This window comes from Parus major, chromosome Z, assembly GCF_001522545.3.
Source record: "Parus major isolate Abel chromosome Z, Parus_major1.1, whole genome shotgun sequence".
Taxonomy (NCBI): Eukaryota; Metazoa; Chordata; class Aves; order Passeriformes; family Paridae; genus Parus; species Parus major.
The window spans coordinates 53,828,345-53,850,219 of NC_031799.1; the positions used below are offsets into that span (position 1 = coordinate 53,828,345).

The 21,875-nt window shown below is 35.3% G+C and overlaps 1 protein-coding gene across 9 annotated transcripts in view; it reads left to right on the forward strand.

Annotated features, from left to right (window-relative positions):
* DMXL1 (Dmx like 1) overlaps window positions 1-21,875 on the forward strand; it is a 78,903-nt gene that overhangs the window by 47,371 nt on the left and 9,657 nt on the right. For 7 of the 9 annotated variants that reach the window (XR_004495535.1, XM_015653049.2, XM_015653050.2 and 4 more), the window contains 13 exons: window positions 17-208; window positions 1,447-1,523; window positions 1,698-1,825; window positions 3,216-3,464; window positions 9,975-10,138; window positions 11,086-11,225; window positions 11,553-11,638; window positions 13,474-13,675; window positions 15,219-15,336; window positions 16,601-16,663; window positions 18,510-18,596; window positions 19,238-19,359; window positions 19,477-19,618. Coding sequence is in view for 8 of the 9 variants with exons in the window: in XM_015653049.2 (XP_015508535.1) it covers window positions 17-208; window positions 1,447-1,523; window positions 1,698-1,825; window positions 3,216-3,464; window positions 9,975-10,138; window positions 11,086-11,225; window positions 11,553-11,638; window positions 13,474-13,675; window positions 15,219-15,336; window positions 16,601-16,663; window positions 18,510-18,596; window positions 19,238-19,359; window positions 19,477-19,618 (1,770 nt within the window). In the remaining variant the exon portion in view is untranslated. Of the gene's footprint in view, window positions 1-16; window positions 209-1,446; window positions 1,524-1,697; window positions 1,826-3,215; window positions 3,465-3,835; window positions 3,950-9,974; window positions 10,139-11,085; window positions 11,226-11,552; window positions 11,639-13,473; window positions 13,676-15,218; window positions 15,337-16,600; window positions 16,664-18,509; window positions 18,597-19,237; window positions 19,360-19,476; window positions 19,619-19,786; window positions 20,999-21,875 lie in introns of those variants that run through there. The other 2 variants (XM_015653055.3, XM_033511351.1) reach the window with 2 other exon arrangements.

Below are 21,875 nucleotides of genomic sequence, written 5' to 3' on the forward strand. Positions count from 1 at the left end.
TCTTGCTTGTTTTTAGGAGCAGTCAGTGCAGATGCCTTCCAGCCCTCCACCAGAGCAAAGCTCCATACCTCTCCTATTTGCTTGCACAGCTAGTGCCAAAACAGTAGTGGCTAATCCATTGCTACATCTTGGCAATTTAACTCATGATATATTACATGCTATAATAAACCTTGATTCGCCACCTCATCCAGATACTCAGAACAGCAAGGTATGTATTTTTTAACAGTTGCTTTGTTGTTGTTATCATCTAGTTTGCTGAAGTCACAAATTTTTTTCAGACAGCATGCAAACTTCATGCTGTGCCTATCTGTGACAGATAATAAAACCATGAAACATAAACATTTTTATGTAGTACTTATTTTGAGCTAAAAGACATGTCCACTGATCATTACTTGTTGTTGAGGTGTTGAGCATCTGGTTCAACAAGCTGTTGTAGGTTGGCCTCTCTCAAAACAGGATAATTGTCCAAGAGGACATTTTTGTGGAAAACATGTTACACTACATCACTACCATAATATTTGTCTTTATGACAGTGTGTTCATTACTTCTGTTATGTTAATAGCAGATTCTGCATTTCATTCTTGGACCTAAGTAAAATTAAATGTCGAAGTATAAAAACTAATTGCCAGTAAAGTTCAGTAAACCCAGACGTTTTTGTGAAACAACATGTGCTTCACACATTGTGTAAAAAAATTGTTTCAGAAATATTTCTCCTGTACTTAACCTTTGACTGGAAATAAAACTTAGTTTTTCCCTGATATTTATATGTTTTAAGGTCCCAAATAATTTCTCCTTTTACTAAGGATTTCTAAAGAAGACTAAAAAGGTACCTTAGTTCCTAATTAGCTTTGTTTTAGAGGGAACTAACAGATAAATATAATAAACTGGTTTTGCTTTAATGGAACCTTTTTGATCAATAGATTTATTGATCAATAGCTACATCTCTAGCTTTTTATCTTAGTGTGTTTTGTGATACATTAAGAAAAAGGTATCAGCTGTGTTAAAAGTACTGATCATATGATACTGAATAAATTGAGTGTCCAAAAGCTGCACAAAAATTGGTCAAAAGCTAAGCTGCATTATAGTTTTCATTCTGAAATAAAGTCTTTGTATTCTGAGGCAGCAAATTGCCACTGTTTTAGGGTCTAATTATGTAGGACTGTTGTATACAGGCTTAATACATTGCTGTGTAATAATCTGAAACATTTCAGATAGAGCTGATTTCTGATTATGTGTTGGTGAGGTGAGTGAGTTTTCCCCATCCTTTTCATAGCAAGGTTATCTGATATAAATTTGTCTGAAGCAAAGGTTGGCTTTGTAAGTGCACAAATACTTGCACCTTTCTTGTCCAGTGTTTGTTACACATCTGTATGCAGAGTGAAAGGCTGTGATACTAACCAGAGCTCACTTTGGGTGTAATAAGTTCTGTAAAACTTTGTCTTACAGATATATGTAATGCATACCTTAGCAGCGTCGCTCTCTGCTTGCATCTATCAATGTCTCTGTGATGGCCACAGCTACAGGTAAAGTCTTTGAGAAGTGATGTTTAGACATCTGTCTCATTGCAGTCGTGATAATGCATAGGGCACCAGAAGACAGTCATCACACTTGCCTGCATCCAGAAAGTGCTATCTCTTGAATAGTTGTAAATATAACTTTTTAAAATAAATATAATTTCCCTCTTCTCTGTTTCACAGCTCATTTCAAGCAAATCAGTTCACTGGGACAGTGTACCAGACAGTCCTGTTAACTCAGCATCATTCTTTAAGAACAGGAAGCTTAGAAGAAACAGTGACTCCCAACACATCACCTTCTCAGTGGCCAGGTATCTAGACTTGATTTGTTTCTTTCCTCTTAAGGAAAACTGAGTGATCTGGATCCACTGTAAGAACATGTGGCTATGAATTTCTAGTAGTATTTGTAACAGCTGTGTTGAGTTCTTTAATTAAAATGTTGTATTTTTTTTTTCAGAACATCTAAATTAGTGCTTCTGATTATTCACTAAGTCAAGTTGGTTTATATTGCTTCCTTAACTAAAAAGTGGTAGTGCTGGATATAGTAAAGAGAGAGCAACTAAGCAGGAGGTAGGGTGAAGTCATGTCCTGTGCTCTACTTGCTCCCCCTTGAGTATTCTACTTCCTGACTTCTAAGACAGACTGGGAGGGCTGTCTTAGCTTGTGCTCCAACTAAGAATTGTTTTACCTTTTGGACAACTTTTGAACTAACTTGAAACTGCTAAAAAATGAGACATTTATTATAAATCTTGGTTTTCCGTAGCTGTCAAATTAATGTCAGATTTTTAGGTGATACTTAGAGTGTGCTGAGCTCAGTGGTGGTGAAACTACACTAGGGAGCTACATTAGAGGGAGTGTAATCGACGTAATATATCTAGTTATGAGCTTAAGTATACAGCACTAACTTAATGTAAGCATAGCCAGGAAATGTGCTTACTTATTATGAGAATTGTTTCTTAAATCATAAAATTTCACTTTAAAAATCTTCCTGGGGAGCCTGTGGCAGTGTTTGTATTTGATGCTATGCCATATTTTCTTTTCTGCCAAACTTTGTCATTGAATCTAGAGATTTTATAGAAAAGTTAGCTTGTCATCCGTTTTCTTGTTATTTAATTAATTGCAGGATTAAATTCCTGATGAGTGGGGCACAGAATTTTTAGCAGTTTTTTTCATGAATAACACCACCTTGAACCAACTTCTATTTTTTGATAAATTCACATACTATATGTGCAAACTGGAGAGCATGAGAAAAAGCAGAATTATTTGGCCATGACTATGTGCATTTTCACTTGTGTGCACAAAGTGTCACAGTTGAAGCCCCATACGAAACTACAGCCTTTTGTGAGAGCATAAGAACACTACAAGATGTTTAGTACTTGGGTGAAAGAACACTTGACAGACAATGTGTACTGCAAGTTGATACCCATGATTTTTTATTGGTTTTACCACTGAAAAGTAGGAAGATGTAATTACAGGATTTTAATGTAACTATGATAATTGAAAAGGTGTTAAACATTTCTTTAACCATTAGTCCAAAACAGGAAGCTACAAAACTAATAAATAATTAAAAATTAAAAGCTTGCCTCTTTCTCATGAAGTTTTCAACCTAAGTTTCAATGTGTAGAACTTGGAATTTTTCCACATTAAAAATTACTAAGTTACAGGGCTTTCTTAAAGAATATGTTTATTTTACATAAACAGGAATGACGGCTCTAATACGTCTCTTGAATTCTGCTGGTGAGGAAGCCCAACCAGGTCTCACAGTTCTGCTTTGTGAAATTCTAACTGCGGTCTATCTCAGCCTCTTCATCCATGGCCTTGCAACACATTCTAGCAATGAGTTGTATAGAATTATGGCTCATCCACTTAACAACAAAATGTGGTCTGCTATCTTTGGAGGAGGAGCTCATATGCCCAGCAGAGGACAGCAGCAATTAAAGACAAAAACTGGTTAGTTCTCTTGTTTTATGTTTACTTGTCTTCTGGGTCTTTTAAGAAAATTGTGATTGCTGAAAGCTTAATTACTTTAAGTAGTTTGTGTTCAATAAGAATTCAGTATGGTTTTGGATTTGCATAGAAAAACAAGAATTTGAAGTTAGTGGTGTAGATTTTGTTAGAAGAGGATACTGAAGCAGAAGTGAATGCTACTGAAATAAGATTTCCAAGTAGCACAGCTGCTCTAATATTAGGAAGCTGATCTTAGAGGGTTTCCAATACTATTACAGCCTAGTTTTCTGTGTTTGTTTTAAAGCTTTCCAGTTCTCTCCTAACTGGAATATATTCCCAGTTTACAAATACAGTATGTTTTCTCTCTTTGACAGGTAGGCACTTCCCAATGCCTAGCCCACATCAGGTAGTAGTGTTCTCCATGGAATGCGTGGGGTTTTCCAAATCCCTCACCTCCTTCAGTACTCATAGTCCTACCAAACCTTCAGGCAAGATACTAGATTTAGTTCTAGGCCTTTACATGAAGTTTGCTATGTGTGGCAGTTTTTTTTGCACATGCAGAAAGACAGAAAAACTTCTGTTTGCAAGCCATGATATAAAAATTTAAAGTAAAATTTTTGTAATTAAAGAAGCACGTAAATTGGGCATTTTTAAAAAAGAAAATTGTCAGCACTGTAGTATTCTTATGGCTCTTCATTTGAAATAAAAACTGAATATAAAATTACTTTGACCATGGTTTGAAAAGATCAGAAGTGTTTCATATCTTTTTTGGAGAGCTGCTTGTTTTGCTTTTTGAATATAAGCATTATTGTGCATGTGGATTTCTAAGTGTTCATTTCAGACATTACAAGTGAAAGGTGTCTTGTTGATACTCTAAGAACCCTCTAGAAAAGCAAACAGTCTTCAAGTTTCAAATTCAGGTAATGATAAGTTATCGTCAGGTCCAGAACAAATTACTGTAATGCTTTTATTTTGCATATAGTTATGTGCTTTTTAATTTAGTTTGACTTCTATAAAAAAAAAACCAGCAAAAATGCTACAATTGACTAAGTTTTTAAAGGAAGATTTTTTAAAGACAAATTTACTTAAACTCTGATGACTTTATAAATCACATCTGCATATATATGTAGAGAGATAAAATGTTATTTTTTATTTTTTTAAAAAATATATCATTTAGATGTATGTTACATATCAAAAAGTCTTACCTTACATTTATGGAAAACTGTAAATGTGGTCTGTTTAAATATCTTCATCAGACTTTTAGAAAAACGTTTTCAGACTAGAGATCTTTAACTGAAAGTGAGCTCTTATTCTAGATCTGATTCTCTGTGGAACTTTCTCTGTGGTACTGAGTAAACATTTCTCTCTATCACTTTAGTAAAGTGAATATGTTTGCTGTTACAGAATTGTCAGAAGCCATAACTGGCTTTTGTTGGCCATTCTGTTAGCTAGGTGTTTGTAACTATATACTGAGATGTGTTAATCCTACTGCTGCCACTGCTTTAAATTCCTAAGTATTTTTACAAAGAAGTGTATTCTGAAATGTATACGAAGTATAGCCTATCTGCTGCATGTTTTTCTGAGGAAGGAATGCTGGCTGGCTGATTGCAGGTTTAATGACAATGTTGCTGGAAGAATCCAGAAGCTCAAACTAAAAAATAAAGGGAAAAAGGAACATTTTTAAGTATTAGTTTTTAGGGATCATCACTGAAAAAGGGACCTAGACATATTTTGGAGTCTCTATCTTTGGAGTTACTCAAAAACTTGAACAAACTAGGCTATTAATTAAGTCATCCCTGTTCTGAGCAAGGGGTTGGACTGGGTGTCCTTCAGCATATGGAATTCTAGGATTCAGTGGGCTATTATTATTTATTTTTTTTTTTTTTAATGTGTGTTTATGTAAAGCAAATTTGGGGGAAAGGTATTTCTCCAAAGTTCTTTCTCTGTCACATTGAAAAAAATGGTGGGAGGAGAAAGGAAAAAAAATAAGATCTTCAATGAAGCAGAAGGCCTAGGATTAAAATCAACTATATTCTTGTGCTTCTATTGTTTCTTTATTGTTTCAAATACTGAGAAATTACTGAAATGCTTGTTCCAGTCAACTGTGCCATATTCTTCTGTATTATTATTTGGATTTTTTCTATATCTTACCATTTTGTTATGCATAACTAGACTCTTTTCCCTTATGTTTACTTTTAGGTTTTTATGAAATGCTTCCACTCTTAAATGGAGATCAAAAGCTAAAAATTCTGAACACTAATAATTCTAATACAATTAGATTATGCATGTCCTCCTCCTTGCCTCCCTTCCAATCCTTTAGTACATATCTCAATGTGGGTGTGAGTGATTTCCAAGTTTGAACTTTATTTTAAAAGATCGTAACTCTAGGTACAGCATTTGCCAATAAAGTTATTTCTCTTTCTGGCCCTTTGCTTTTGTTAACTTGAGCATGTAGTAGCTTTGAATATAAAATTTCACTTTAGTAAATATGATCTTTTTCTTAGACTAAAATAGTAAAAACAGGAACCAAAAACCAGTACCTGGTAGTCTTAAAAATTCCTAACCCCTGTTAGGAATTAGTTTTTTATTAAAAACTTGTTTTAGTGCCTCTGTCACATAAAGATCAGACAGAACAAAGCAGTTGGAATGCTTTCAGATCACTATACTTTTCAACCATGTTTCTTGATTTTGCAGTTGCAGCAAATGATTTTGGCAAACAGAACTAGCACATGATGTTTGTTTTCCAAGAGGCAGTTACCATCTGAAAAAATAGCCTTGTTCTTTTTAGAATCACATTTACCATATTTCTCTTGAAAACTACCTTAGAAAACCGTTTTATAATTTAAGTCTATATAGAGATGGTAAGTTCTCTATCATCCAGAAATTTCTTAAGGAAGAATTTGACCTTCACTTTAACGGTTATAAATCCATAGTTTCATTTCATACATTCAATTATTCCAAGCTGCAAGAACAAATGAAGAGAAGTTGAAAGCACTCTGTCTTTTAGCTCTTCCTGGGAAGGTGGAAGAGAGGTAACAGATCTTTTGATTATCATTGCATGTCTTAGATTCTGGCAGAAATGAAAGGATTTTCCTTGTCTATTTCCTTGTACCTTTCCTGGGAAATAACATAAATTTTACTTTTGACTTATAAGTAAAATGGGAGCAAAGATAAATGCTTCAAATAAAAAAAAAAAAAAAAAAATAGAAATATATAAGAAATTTCAGAGTGTTTCTAATTGGTAGTTTGAAATCCCAAATGATAGTCAGAATTTTAATGTGGTTAGTTTCTATTAGAATGTATAAAAAGAAATTTGCATTAGTAGTGTATTTCAAACCACTTAGGTAGTTGTTCTTTCATTTGCCTTACATACTGATTTTTTTTTCAAGTGGCTAGCCTGCAGTATTCTTAACAAAGAGTGATCCAACAGAAAGAAATAAAATACTTCTAAAAAGTGAAGCACTTGCTTTTTGAATTCTGTTTAGCAAAACAACCTGCAGGCCTATACTTGCTCATTTCTCTATCATGCAGCACTTACTCCTTATTTCATGCCTAGTGAATTTCTTTTTTTTTAAGTAGTTGCTAAAAAATAGCTAAAAATTCATGGTGATGCATGTGCATGCTCCTTAATTGATAAGCTTTAAATAATGAAGTGAAAATGCATTGTACTGCAGTTATTGTGGTTTTGACTTTTAGTACAGGTAAGTGGATTTCAAATACTATCCCTAATGCAAAAAAAACTAATTATGATACAGTAAAGAAGTGTGTGATGTAGTTTTATGATATTCCTGTTTCAAGATGAAAGATGGGATGTCTTAATCTTGAATAGATTACCTATGTAAATTGTGTTGTGGCTGTTGTGGTTTAACCCCTGCCATCAGCCAAGCCCCGGGCAGCCACTCACTCATTCCCCCACTGGCAGGACCAGGTAGGGAATGGGAAGGGTAAAAGATAGAGAAAGCTTATGTATTCAGATCAAGATGATTTAATAGCAAAAGCTGTGCACACAACCAGAGAAAAACGGGGGATAAATTCACTGCTTCCCCCAGGCAGAAAAGTGTTCAGCCACCTCCAGGAGAGCACAGCCCCATCATGTGCACTAGTGACTTGTGAAGACAAACACCATCCCTCCAAATGTCTTCCACCTTCCTCCTCCTTACCCCACTTAAAACACTGACCATGATGTCACATAGTCTGGAACATCCCTTTACCCATTTGGGGTCCCCTGTCCCAGCTGTGTCTCCTCCCAGTTTCCCAGGCACCCCCAACTCCCTCACCAGGGTGGGAGTACAAAAGCAAAACAGGCCTTGGCTATGTAAGCCCGGCTCAGCAAGTACAAAAACATCTCCGTGTTATCAACCCTGTGTCCAGCACAAATCCAAAACACAGCCTTACAATAGCCACTTGTGAAGAAAGCTAACTACTCCAGCCTCAAGCACCACAATAGTTCAACTGTTTGTGAAGAAAATGTTTGCCTTCATGCACAGTCAAAAATCTTTCTGAATCTTTGCATAACATGTTTATTCCTGATTCAGGAATGACAATGAATGAATTCCGTTGACTAGTGTGAATGCAGAGAATTTGTCCATTAGAAGAAAACAAATAAAAAATGGTGAGGTATGAAAAACCTGGAAGTTTTTTAAAAAACATGTATTTAAATCTTACATGGCTCAGAGTTACAAATTTTACAGTTGGCTCAGTTTGTGTTATGAGCAATTAAGTGTTATATAGGGAAATAAGTGTTTGTAAATTACCACTGTTTTTCTTTTGTTTAGAGTGTTAGACCTTCTTTTTCAAGTGATTGGAATACCCATAAGAGTTTTGAAGGACATAGTGTTTCAGGCACCTATCAAGACTAGAAAGTCTCCTTTGGATAAAACATCCAAAAAATAAGGGTATAGGAAATACTTTGTGGTAGTTCACTCCAGGAGCAGACAGGTCTGCTGGCTCTTCTTTTGCCATCCCCAGCATTATAATAGGAGAAGGTAATTTTGGGAGCTTCAGTAGTTGATAGTTTTGTGGGCCTTTGGTAGCAGAAGGGAATAGGAAAGTTAAAACAATACAGAATCCATTTGCATTTGAATGTTCATGTTAATTCACACTTGGAACCAGTGTGGCCCAACATGATGCTTGAACTCAATGATAGACATATCTGTCCCTCAGGTGAGCTTTTTACACCTACAGAATTGCTTTCCTGGCTCCTGTTTACTACTGCTGTTAGATCATAAGGTAACCCATACTCCCCTCTGCTTAAGAAAACTGACTCATCTGCTAAATCAGTGTTTGAAGTTTTGTGGACTCCAAAATGAAGTTCAAAAAATCAACTTCCTTTTTATCTTCATATTTAAGCTTTCTTTGTTTTACCTATGTCTTGAACCCACTCCTCTGTTTCACTGTAGAAACTGATCTCTGTACATTACATGTATCTATTTGAAAACAGAATTAAAAATCTAAAAAAATCCCAACCAAACAACAGCAAAAAACCAAACACAACCTCCACCTTTTGCAATCAAGTAGGAAATTGATTCAAGTCCATTTTCTCTGTTATGACAGATAGCAAACAAATCTCCAAATATAATTTCTTTTCTCCCTTATCGCTTTCACTTCTGATGTGTTCTGGAGAGTCAGAACACCAACAATTGTGACAATTGGTGACAGGTGACAATTGGTATCATTCCTCCTCTACTAATAGAAAGACTATATTAGAATATGATTCCTAACAAGATCCAGAATGTTTTCAGGGTGATATCAGGTGATACAAATGTGTTGAGATATTCCTGAAAGCTTGAATGAGCTATTTCCTTCAGTACTGGAATAATCAAGAATGGAACTAAAATCTTCCATTGACACTTAGTTTGAAAAAATCAGTGTTGGGACAAGCAAGGGAACCTCTCTACTCTTAGAATTTAGGGTATTACTGCAAATGATTAATCCATCCCTGTTTAATAAGTTGTATGTTAGATTGTGTTACTTAAAATATGATCTTTTAGATTTCCTGGAGAAAAGTATTGTCAGGCCATAGGGATTTGGCAGAACTGTACTATTTAGAAAAAAATTACAGATCTTCACTAGAGAGAGTCATGGAGTTAAAAATGGGACTATGAACAGCAACATTACATATTTGCAATATATATTCTGAAAATCAAGTCTCCTGGCTTGTCTTAAAAGCAAGCATAATCAGTATTCCGTAGTTCCTAGTAAAGAAATTGAGTTTTGCAAGATCATTTCTTGAGTAATATTTGTCACCTGTGTAAGAAGAGATCTTCTCTTGTGGTTATGGGTGTATTATTTGTGCAGGGAGTTTTTACATTCTGGAGTTCTAGTTATATATAAGTTTTGTGTATTTGAGGATTAACATTCTCTATGTTTAGTGGTTACAGAAATGCTAAGATAAAATTCTGAAAACTTGTAATGGTGAAGTTTTTACTTTTCATTATGAATCCCTTTATTGAAAGCAAGAGGAAGGTAGAGCAGAAGGTTTAAAGCAACATACTCTGTTTTCTTCTTCCATAGATGATGGAGAGAAACAGCAAAAACATTACAGGCTTTCATCAAAAACCTCTCCAAAAGAGAGTTCTCAGTTGCCTACATTGCCATTGGTAGACCAACAATCATCATCTTACAAAGAAAGATTTATTCCTCCTGAGCTTAGCATCTGGGATTATTTCATTGCAAAGGTAATTTTTTGTTGTTTTGACAATTACGTGTTTTTTATCACTTCTAGATGGATAGTTATTCTCTTCTTAGTCATTATTCTAGGTACTAATGTGATAGGATCTGCTTGTTTTTATTGCTCATATTTAGCTTTTTCTAAAATGCAGCCTATGCATATTTTTGAAGCAGCTTTCTTGAAGGCTGTTTTTATTAAATTAATTTTCAGATTATGGTATGAACAAATTGTGTTGATTTTTATAATTACCAAGTACAATTGTGTAGATAATTACGGGTCAGCTATTTAGGTGAACAAGGAAGTGCAAGAAGCATTTATTGGCTATTTTAGCTGGATGAAATGCATTTGCATACTGGAAATCAAATTGTTGCCTTGTTAAGTCTGTCTTGTGGCAGATCTTTCTTTGTAGAAAGTTAAATACTTCTATGGAGTTATATGCACATTTCTATATCAAGTGTTATCTACATAAGCAAAATAAATTAGGTAAGTGTATTTTCGGAGCAAGGACAAAAAAGAAAATGCAAATACTGAATAGCACAGTGAGGCAGTGATCATGGGCTGAGCATAAATATTGAATACTATAGGGAGAGGATTGGATTTCTCTGACCGCTTGGAAGAACTGAAGGGAATACACCCTGATGGTCTTGGCTTCTCTCTGACAAGCTCATTTGTCCCACATCTGGTTTGGTATATCTTGCGTGAAAATAAAGCAAGATTTGGAAAACAGTGTTTTCATCTTCAGCATTAGAATTTTCAGTAATGTGAAAAATAGTTAAGGTGTTAAAGTATGTAGTGCTTATGGACAATTATCCTTTTCATGAGATACAAACTCCAAATGTTACTAAACTGAGTAAGATGATGTGTCTGATTACTATAATGATTCAGTTTTTAAAGGGAAATTAAGAATGAGATGTTGGCTAGAAGATATTTACAAAATTTTGTTGAAATTTTTAGCCATTTCTTCCATCGCAAAGTAGAGTGGAATATGATTCAGAAGAGAGTCAGGAAAGTGATGAAGATGATGAAGACAATGATGGAGATACATTTGCGTCAAATTCACATAACCAAGAGCATTCTAATTCAAATTCTTACAGGTAAATAACTCTCTAGAATGCAAGATATTTTGCCATAGATTTGCATTTTTTTTTTATTTATTTCTGAGATCATATACCAATTACTTGATATTTCAGTGTACTATCTAGACTTAGTAGTTAATTTTTCCCAATAATTATTGTATTCATTTGATTAGTATGTGGTATAGTGATTTTTGAATTCAAAGTACCTATAATAATCTAAAGTATGGTTTGTAGTTTTCAGTAGTTTATAATGAGGATTTGAAGCTCTAAATTTAACACCTTATATTGAATAAGTGGAAAATAATTTTCCTATTAGTAAATGACTTACTAGTGCTTTCTTGTTAGTTGGTCACTGATGAGATTGGCAATGGTTCAGCTGGTACTTCACAATTTGAAGATTTTCTACCCTTTGGCTGGACATGATCTTTCAGGTAATAAGCAGCAGAGTTGTCTCTTCGTACCTAATTAGCACATTTAAAATCAGTAATGTGTTGAATAATATACATATGTTGTAGCTTTTAGTTCAAAAGTCCTTAGTTTTTCAGTGATATGGGAATAAATGTTCTGATACTGTTTATCATACTGGTATATTTATGAAATGACATGGTGGGTGGCTAAGATGAATGGGTGAGAAAGAATGCTCAGGTCTCTGCATACCTATGCTTTCTTTGTTTCTTAGTCACTCATAAGAATGTTTGAAATATATATTTCCTGGAGGAAACATAATTTTTTTTGCAATTGATGGAACATAGTTCCTAATCCTTGTTTCATAGAATCATAGAGTGGTTTGGTTTTGGAAAGAAAACACTTTTTAAAGGTTACCTAGTATCCAACCCTGCCCACCATCTCATGGTTTGGGACATCTTTTATTAGCTGGTGTTGATCAAAGCCTCATCTGATGTGACCTCCCACATCTAGGGCATCCACAACCTCTCTGGCAACTGGTTCCAGTGTCTCACCACCTTCAACCTAGAAATGTCTTTCTTTTATCTAATCAAAATGTACTTGCTTGGCGTGAAATCATTAGTCCTTGCCCTATCACTGCAGGCCTTGTTAAAAAATCTCTTTGTGTCTGTCCTGTAAGTCTACTTTAAATATTGAAAGGCTGCTATATTATGTCCCTAGAGCCTTCTCCAGTCCAGGCTGAACAACCCCAACACTCCCAGCCTGTCTTAACAGGAGAGGTGTTTCAGCCCTCTTACCTGTTTTGGTGGCCCTTCTTTGGATCTCCTCCACAGGTCCCTGCCATTCCTCTAGTGGGGGCCCCATCCATGAACATGGTGTCCCAGGTTAAGTGTCACAAGAACAAATTGGAGGGGACAAATTCCCTCCCTCACCCCCCTGGCTGCTCTTCTTTTGATGCAGACCAGTGGGCTTTCTGGGCTGTGAGACAGGTCATGGCAAATTTTTCATCCTCTGGCATCCCTAAGTCCACCTCCCCAGGGCTGCTCTCAGTCTGTTCATCACTCTGTTTTGGTACTGGTGATTGCCCTGATGCAATCTTGTCCTTGCTGAAGCTTGTGAGGGTCACAGGGGCCCACTGCCCAGGCCTGCTAAGGTCCCTGAGGGTGGCATCCCTTCCCTCCAGGAAATCAGCTGCACCTCTCACCCTGGTGTTCTCTGCCAGCTTCCTGTGGGTGCCCCTGCCTGTGTCATTACTGGAGAGATGGAACAGTACCAATCCCAAGGTCCATCCCTGCGGGATGGCACTTGCTACTGATCTCCATTTGGACATTGAACCATTGAATGTAGCTCTTTGGGTGCTGGAATTCAACCGGTTCCTCAGCTGTCAGATAGTCCATCCTTTTTGCAAAGATGTGTGGGACATTGTCAGAGAGGCCTTACAGAAGTTAAAAGTAAAAAGACATCAGTTGCTCTTTCCTTGCCCTCCAGTGCATTCAGTTCACAATAGAATGCTACTAATAGATTGGTTTGGCACAATTCGCCCTTAAGGGTGGTGTGTCACCTTTCTCTTAACACCTGCCTACCGTCCATATACTGTGACAGCTTCCAGGAGGATGTGTTTCATAATGATATGCTCCATGATATAATTTCTCCAATATTGGAGAAATCTGTTCCTTTTTTTAGCAATAATAGCCCTAAGCACTTCATCTTTTTATACTTGCAAATATCAGCTTAAGGTTTGGACAAAGCTTACTTGTGGAGATACTCAAAATAAACTTCAGCCTTCACCTTCTGGAATTAACTTTGTCAAGGTTACAGTAGAAAGGGGAGGGGTTTTATTATTATTTACTTGTCTTTCTAGAGCTTCCTGTTAGCTCCCCAATATGCCATGCAGTTTTGAAAACTTTACAGCGCTGGGAACAAGTTCTTCTCCGACGTCTTGAGCTGTATGGAGGTCCACCTCAACATTATATTTCAATTCATGCATCTGAAGATGCTCTTGCTGCTGGTCCTGCATTGCTTCGCCACAAAACTTTACTTGAGCCTACAAACACTCCTTTCAGGTGAGTCCAATTTCTGTAAATGCTGACTGTAATATTTTTGATATAAATCAAGCATAAGGTTGTTAGTGCACGTTTCACAATTACTATGTGAAATGAAGGGCACATGTCAGATTTCATGCATCTCTGATCCAAAGCAAAAGCAGGAAAAATGTTCCATAGTTTCTGGTTTTTAAAAATTATTTTACTTAAGCTTAACATGGATTTTGAGTGTCTCTGTAAAAAGGATGCTTGACAATAAAATAGAGAATAGAGAATGAAACATTTCCATTGGGATATAATTATGGATTAGTGACAGTGAATTAAATAATTGCCCCACCTTCAGAGGTAATAAAATACCTCACAGTCTTGTCAGTATTCTTACCTAAAATCAGAGAAGAAATACTTATTTATAATATTTGAATAGTTATGACTTAACATTTCCTAACCTGGCATGTTAGGCCAGGAAAGTGTGCTCAGTCTTTTAAGTTTTAAGCCTATTTTGCTCTTCTCCTAATCCATGTCTCACAGCAAGAAATGAGTAAGTACCCTGGTGATTTTAGCTAGCGCTAAAACCCACCACAGTCTGTTAAAGTATAAGTCTTATAATAGATTTCCTTTTCATCTTACTTTTCATCTTACTGTCACTTCTGGGTTTCAGAATACAGAAAGTCTTGCTTTTTATTGTATTTATTGACTATTGATTTCATCATGGTCACACTTTCAGTAACTTGAGTTGATTAGAAGAGACCAGTTTAACATGTATCTGCTGTCTTAAATTATTTTTAAATTACCATTTTCAGCAATTCAGAGTCTGATGGATTTTGACTTGTCATAAGCAGCTATATTGGTAGTTGTATTGGTATTCATAATTTTTCTTATAAATTATATCCTATATATATTATATAATATATTAAAAATAGATATTCTATACGTCATATAAAATATATAAATTTATATGTTAATATATATTTATGTTTATACAAAATTATTATATTATTGGTATTTATAATTTTTAATTACAATTATAATTTATATTTTTTGCTTGAGTGTGCCATTTCTAGGGCTAAGCATTTCAATTCTGATGTAATTCTACAAGTTTTCCAGTTTTGTTACTGAAAAAATCATGGCTCTTTCAGAGAAGTTACATAGCTGATGATGTGTGTTCCTAGCAGGAAGTGTTAGTCATTCATTGTACTTGTGAAAGGAACACTCTTTAGGACTAAACAGAAATGATTCACATTGTAAAGAATGGGCTGGACAAATAATAATCTGTATGCTGCTCTTACCATTGTGTAATCTCAAGGAAATTTTCCCACTTGTCCCAAGACAGAAGGACAAGATGTTACATACTCTGTTTCTTCTTCCTTTTCCATCTCCTGTCACTTGTAGATTTTTCTGGAAGAGGGTATTAAAATGCTTTTTTGGATAGGTCTTGTGTACTGCCTATGGCTCCGTAGTTTTGCTTCAGCATTTCTTCCGATTATTGTTTGATTAGAATATAAAATACTGCACTCTTGCATAAGTACAAACCTGATGGAAATAATTATTCAAATTTGTTCCGTAGATCTAGTAGTCATGTTGCGCTGTCTGTGAAGAGACTCTGGCAGTACTTGGTCAAACAGGAAGAAGTCCAGGAAACTTTTATCAGAAATATTTTTACAAAGAAGCGATGCCTAAATGAGGTTGGTATGGTATAAAAAGTGCAGAGAATACTGCAGGTCAATCTGTCAACTTTTATTTAAGTTATTTGGCTGGCTTGTTTACTTGTGGTGTATGAAGGTTTAATGTACATGTCAATGACTCCAAATCTACAGTATTTCATACAAAAAATACTTCTTCATTGTTTTATAGAATACAAAAAATAATTAGACTTTGACTGTGAAATGACAACTAGCACAATGTTGCTACCGTCAATGTCTTCTTTATAATCAGTTTAAAAGCTGCCTCTAAAGAATGACAAAATGGACTGTTTCAAAGATTAAAACCAGTAATCTAATGAACCAAAGCACTGGAAGTTTTAGTTTGTCCCTACTAATACCATCCTGGCTTTTATCTACTGCTACCATAGCAGTCATGTTATGATTCAATTTTAATAAGAAAAATGCTCATACAGCAATTACTGATCTGTCCCTGATTTTTTGTCCCAGTGTCTAGTTGGATTCCAGCTCCAGATGCAGTTAAATGTTTTTAAATTTTGGATCCTAATGAGGTTTTGGATTTTTTTCTCTCACTTTAATTTTTTTTCTTACTTACCCCTGCTCCCAGTTTTGAAAGAATTGCTGGTATTACAGAAAAACTGTGGTGTAGCAGAAATAGAGGAGAAAGAAGCAGATGTGAACAAACTAAATATGCAAAACAAAGAATATTCATGACTAGTAAAGCCATGGCAGCAGAGAGTTCTGCATGACCTAACCTTTGTCCTTTCACAACTAGAATATTAGCTTGTTTGGATAATGTTGGCTAATTGTGTTGACTACAGAGTGCAGTTAAAAGGAAAAATGTTCCTTTTTGCCCTTAAATGTGCACCACTTCTGATCATATCTTACATTAACACAGCCATTCTGTTATCCTGTATGGATAGGTATTTTGGAAAATTTTGGAAGTGCTTTATATGTTTCAAGGTACGCTCACAGCCTTACACAGCATAGTTGGCTTTATTTTCTGTCATGTTGCTTATAATATGTCAATGTAGATCACTTGTTTTTTAAGAAAATTGACTTTTGGGATGGACAAGTTGCTCTTACAGTACAAAGTAAACTGAAAACAGAATTTAGAGTCTGATAATTATTCTTATTATTTAAAATATGTGCATGTGTGTGCAAACATGCTGTTGTGTTTCGGTTGTCCTGTGCTGGGGTAAACAAAAAAGGAGTTGAGGATTTCCTTGATACCATGTTATGTCTTACCTTTATGCTTTGTTCTGTGGTGTTTCTTTCCTTGGTGAAGCCATTAGAGGAGCACAATGAAACCATGAAAAATTCCGTGGTGGAGGAGCCTGTCATCAATAAGGTACATAGTAATAATCCGCAAATTTATTAAGACCTAATATCATTATGATTTTTTTCCTAAATGGTGCTGATCTCACTTAAAAAAAAAAAAAATCTTTGCTCACATAGCAAACAAATTTAAAAATTTTAAAAATGCAAGGGATTGAGTTAAACTGTTACAGAGTTTTTATGAAAATTAATTATCTTAGCTTCATTAAGCAACCAGGTACAAACAGTATCTGTTATCAAATTCTGTAGCTTGGTCAAGAGAAGAGCTGAAATTGAGATTTGCCCAAGTGACAAAAATTCAGTACATACAAAACCTTTGATAAGTGTGAGCAGGCTACAATAGTTGCTTATAAGTGAAGGTGATGAACTGCACTTTGAGCAGTTAGCATGATATGAGTTTGCTACTGAAAGCTTTCACCTAGCCTTATTTTAAAGATGGTGACAAATCAACCCATACAACAGTGTTTTATCAACTGTCTTGAAAGATTTGTGTGACATACTAAAAAGGTAGAGTACTATGACTAGAAACTCAAATGAATACCATATTCTTTTCTTATACAAAACTAGTATGAAGACAGAAATGGGAACACTTTGTGGCTTGGGCTACTTTGTTAATATTAATTATGTGATAGTGCAGTATTAGCAGATAGGTAATTGGAACTGGCTGGAGAAAATACTTTTAATTTCCTGCAGGTTTTTTCATCACAAGATACAATTAATGTTTTTTTATCTGTTACAGATACTGTAGTTTTGTCCAGTGTTATATACATAAAATCAATGAAGTAGCAATTTTGTTTTGATTTTAAAAAACATATTTTCTACTGCTTGGTCTGTAACAGCTGTTGTTTTAGACTTTGTAGAAGACCATTTGCAGTTCTTTGACAGAAAAATCATACTGTTTTTCAAGTAAAATATTATTGTTCAAACCTTTTAAAGCACAGATGATCCATAATTTGAAGATGAGAGGCTTGAAATAGTTCTGAAATAATTATTTGGGTATTTTTTTTAATTAAATATTACATTTGTGATTCAGGGTTGAATTCGTAGGTCACCATTAGTTTGGCAGTGCTATTGTTTTTACTATGAAATTATTTTGTAACTGCAACAGTCTGGGTCTGTAAACTCTTGATTTAGTTCTTCCAGTGCTGAGTTCTTTAATTTTGAATAGGACTGCTGCAGTGCTGGTTAAGTTCAGAGTTTAATTGTGTGCTGGCATGTACCTGAATGCATTTCTAAAATACAAAAATGATAGACAATGTTCAAATCCAGCAATAGATCAAATTGAAAAAAAAAAAAAAAATATGTGGTAGCAAAAAGTTTGTGGTTCTGGCATGCACAGGATTCCAGATTTATTTAATTGTAACAATTGTGATTGGATGCACTGACAAAGTTCAGATAAATTTTTCTGTTCAGGAGCTTGCCTGCACCTTCTTTTGGACTATTAAATCAGTTTCAGTGGCAAAAGGCGTTTACTAACAGCCAATCATAGACTTAGCAAACTTTTTTGAGAAAAAAACATCAAGATTCAAAATTTCAGTCAACAGTGAAGGCTACAAGCATGTAGCCTTGCTGGTTTTTCAGCACCCTTGAAAAACTCGAGAATGAACACAGTACTGTGGCTTGACAAATTACACTTTCTCTGTTGCTGTGATAATCTTAACATGGCAGTGGGAAGCTATATTATTACACAAAACAGGTTTAGCATAACTGTTAAAGTCTATGTTTGTTGAGTTTTGTTTAAATTAAAATTAAGAAAAAAAATTAATTTCACATGTAACATTGTTTGGTTATTGTACTTTCAGTAAAAGTGGTATTGCACAGAAATTTGTATTTAACTGTGCTGTGTTTTTTAAATACAGATAGAAACAGATTTGGGATACCTTGGTGGCAAGGCAAGAATAATCCATAAAGAGTCAGACATAATTACTGCTTTTGCAGTCAATAAGGTGAGTAAAAGGAGGTAGAATAATGTAATTGCTGTGTTTTCCACCTGATACACAGGCACATTGTGACTGGGTGAGGTGGGCTTTGCCAGCCATCCTGCCGTTTTTGGCAGCTGCAACTTCTACTGGTTCCTTCTTTAAAGCACTTCAAAATTACCTTTTCATAAACAGTTCTACTACAAATTGTCTTTTTTCTGTTGTGCAGTGAGTTGATCGGTGGGAGAGGTGGCTTCTACTTTTTTTGTTAGGCTTGTGTATAGGAGTACTTGCCCTTTCCTGCCAAATAGGAAGTAACCTTTTCTTTTCTGTTCAGCCATGTAACCCTTCAAAACTGGAGGAGGGGAGCCTGGTTGCAAGCCCTTGTAGTATAGTTACCTGTTACTTACCCTCTGAGAAAAGGAGATATTTGAGCTGCTTTAGAGGTACAAGATGCAAATAGTGTGTGATACTATCCCAGAAGAAAATAAGTTTTGAAAAGGAAATGTCAAATATAAATGTACGTAGATTTGTTAATGTAAATGTTTGGGATTTGTAAATTAAGTGTATATTTTATAAGCAACAGTGCCATAATCAGAAAATAATAAAATAAGTCCATTTTTGAGGTTTCCTTTTGCATCTGTCTTTCTGTATGTTATTTTTTTCAGGCAAATCGGAACTGCATTGCAATAGCGTCAAGTCATGATATTCAAGAATTGGATGTTTCTGCAATTTTAGCTACACAAATCTATACCTGGGTTGATGATGATATGGAAATAGAAAATAAAGGGTATTTGTTCTTTGTTTTCAATATCACACTTGACTGTGCTTAAATCAGAGTAACAAAACATGGTATTTAATGTTGTGGTTTGGAATCATAATTGAAAATTTTTTTTTTCATTCCTAGGGCTGATGATTTCCTAGTTATACATGCTCGTGATGATCTGGTAAATGTTCAGGGAAGCACTCCTTATACTCATAGTAATCCTGGCACACCTATCAATATGCCTTGGCTTGGTAGTACACAAACTGGCCGGGGTGCGTCTGTGGTAAGTCGCTTGTCAAAGATTAGCTTTATGTATTCTATCTAATTCTCTTCTTCTGTGTTCAGTCTTGCTTGTTATATTTTGCAGTTAGCATATAACTAAATATGACCTTTCTGTGTAACCAAGGCAAGCTTGATTTCTTTTTTTTTTTTTTTGTAACAAATTTAATAGGTTAATATACTGCGCAGAATTTAAGGAATGCCAAGTAAACAAGCAAAGCTTTCAGTCATGTCATATATGCTTTCTTTAAAAGCATCATATAAAAACAGAGAACCAGGATTTGGGTAAGAAGTTAGACTATAAATTCTTCTTTAATGACTTCAAGCCAAATGGCCTATAAAAATAGCATATATTCAGTGGGTTTTAGAATATAAATTCACTGGTAGAAATATTTGTATGAAATGCTGTGGTAACTTATTTTAAGCGTAATATTCAGCTTCATTCTGAGCTTCAGAAAGAGATCTTGTGTCTGGAATGAAGCTTGGCCATGAGCAAAAGGTCATTAGGTTAGATTTAATTCAGATCAAATGATAATTGTAGCCTGCCCATTGACATTCTTATCTTAGTTCCTGTGGAGAATAGATGCAGATCTTTTGATTATGTGGCTGGGAGATGCTTGTTTGGAGACACTTAAGTGGACTGAAATGGTCATACAAGACACCAGTATCTCTCAGTTCTTCTGTACATTGGGTGCAGAAAGCAGAGTTTTCCTAAATGACCAAATGCATTATGTCTTGGGACTTGGCTGTACTTGGTGTCGTTTAACAATTCAAAGCAAATCTATAGCTAGTGACAGATTGAAGTAACTATATGTTAATTAATATTGTAATTGACTTTTGAAAATAGCTGATGAATAGGAGTAAATAAGGAATAAGCATTATAAGATTGATAATGTTTTCCTCATATGGAAGTGGGTATTGTGCCAGTACCTACACCTCTGCCTTCACTTTAGGAACTACTGATCCTAGTGCCATTGTTACATCTCTGCTATTACAATCAGGTCTCTCTTGCCGGTATTCTTTAAATGCCTTTACCACTCTCTCTTCTCACTTCCATTTAAAAAAACAATAAAAAAAATGTATATATATATATATATGTACATATAGAATTTTTGTGTTTGTGTATTTCCCAACGTTAAATAATTGTATAATCTGTTAATGAAAACAGTACTTACGTGGCCTTCTATTTTGCCTGCAGTAAAACTTTCTTCCTAAATATTTGGCTATGTTTCTGTTGAATGCTTTTGCTGTTAAACTTTGGACCTAAATTTTGTCTGGCATACTGTTTGACTGTGGGAGACAACCAACCACCTATAGAACGACACATGCCCACTAGGGAGGGGAGACGAGGTACTTAATGAAGGACAAAGTAAATGAAGGAAAAGACAGGGATTCTTGGGAGGAAATACTGTTGCTGTGGAAGAACTGGAACCTGAAAGAAAAGCAGCTTCACTAAGGCCTTTCTTTTGCTACTATTTTCTGCTTTGTTCCTTCAGATACTCCTGATTCTTATACCATCTTTGCTTTTCCATAATGTGCAGCCCACTTAGTAGTTGTAGCCCACTGTTCTGTACCATTATTGGCTTTTCAATCTCATTGTCTTTGCTTCACTTTCATCAGCAAGAGACAGTCAGGCAGTTTGTGTTTTATTAGCTGTAGGATTTTTCTGTCACTCTTCACTATCTCCTGTTAGCTCGTACAAGGTAAGTGAGGAGGGTGACCACCAGACACTTCAGCACAGTTTTTTCACACAGTTCTTACAGGAGGTGTTTGTGAGAGAATACTGAAGGAAATAGTATGTTCCTACAGCTCTGAAACTCAAGCAATGTTACCAACAGCTAGTTGTACAAGTCAGTGTCACTGACACTAGTATTTAACAGTTTAACAACTGGTGGAGTGGAGTTAAAATGCATTTTTCTTTTTTAGTCTTAATGTACATTAGGCCCAAAGCACCCAGCTGTCCAGCAAAGCAACCAATGTTCTAGCCATCAGCTGCTCTAAGGGCAGACTGAGGGCTAGTACTGTCAATGTCAGCTACATTAATAATGGAAGTATTTGCATTTCATAATTGTACTTGTCTTCTAAATTGGAGAAACTGTGCTTGACAGTTCTGTTAATGTAGCTCTTCAAAGACACATTTCTGTAAATTTGCATTTTTCCAAATGATAATCCAGCAGGGGTTAAGAGATCGTGATGTGTGCTTATCTGTTGAATGGAGAAGATAGCTTCCATTAACTTCTGGGTGAAAATTAGTAGCTGTA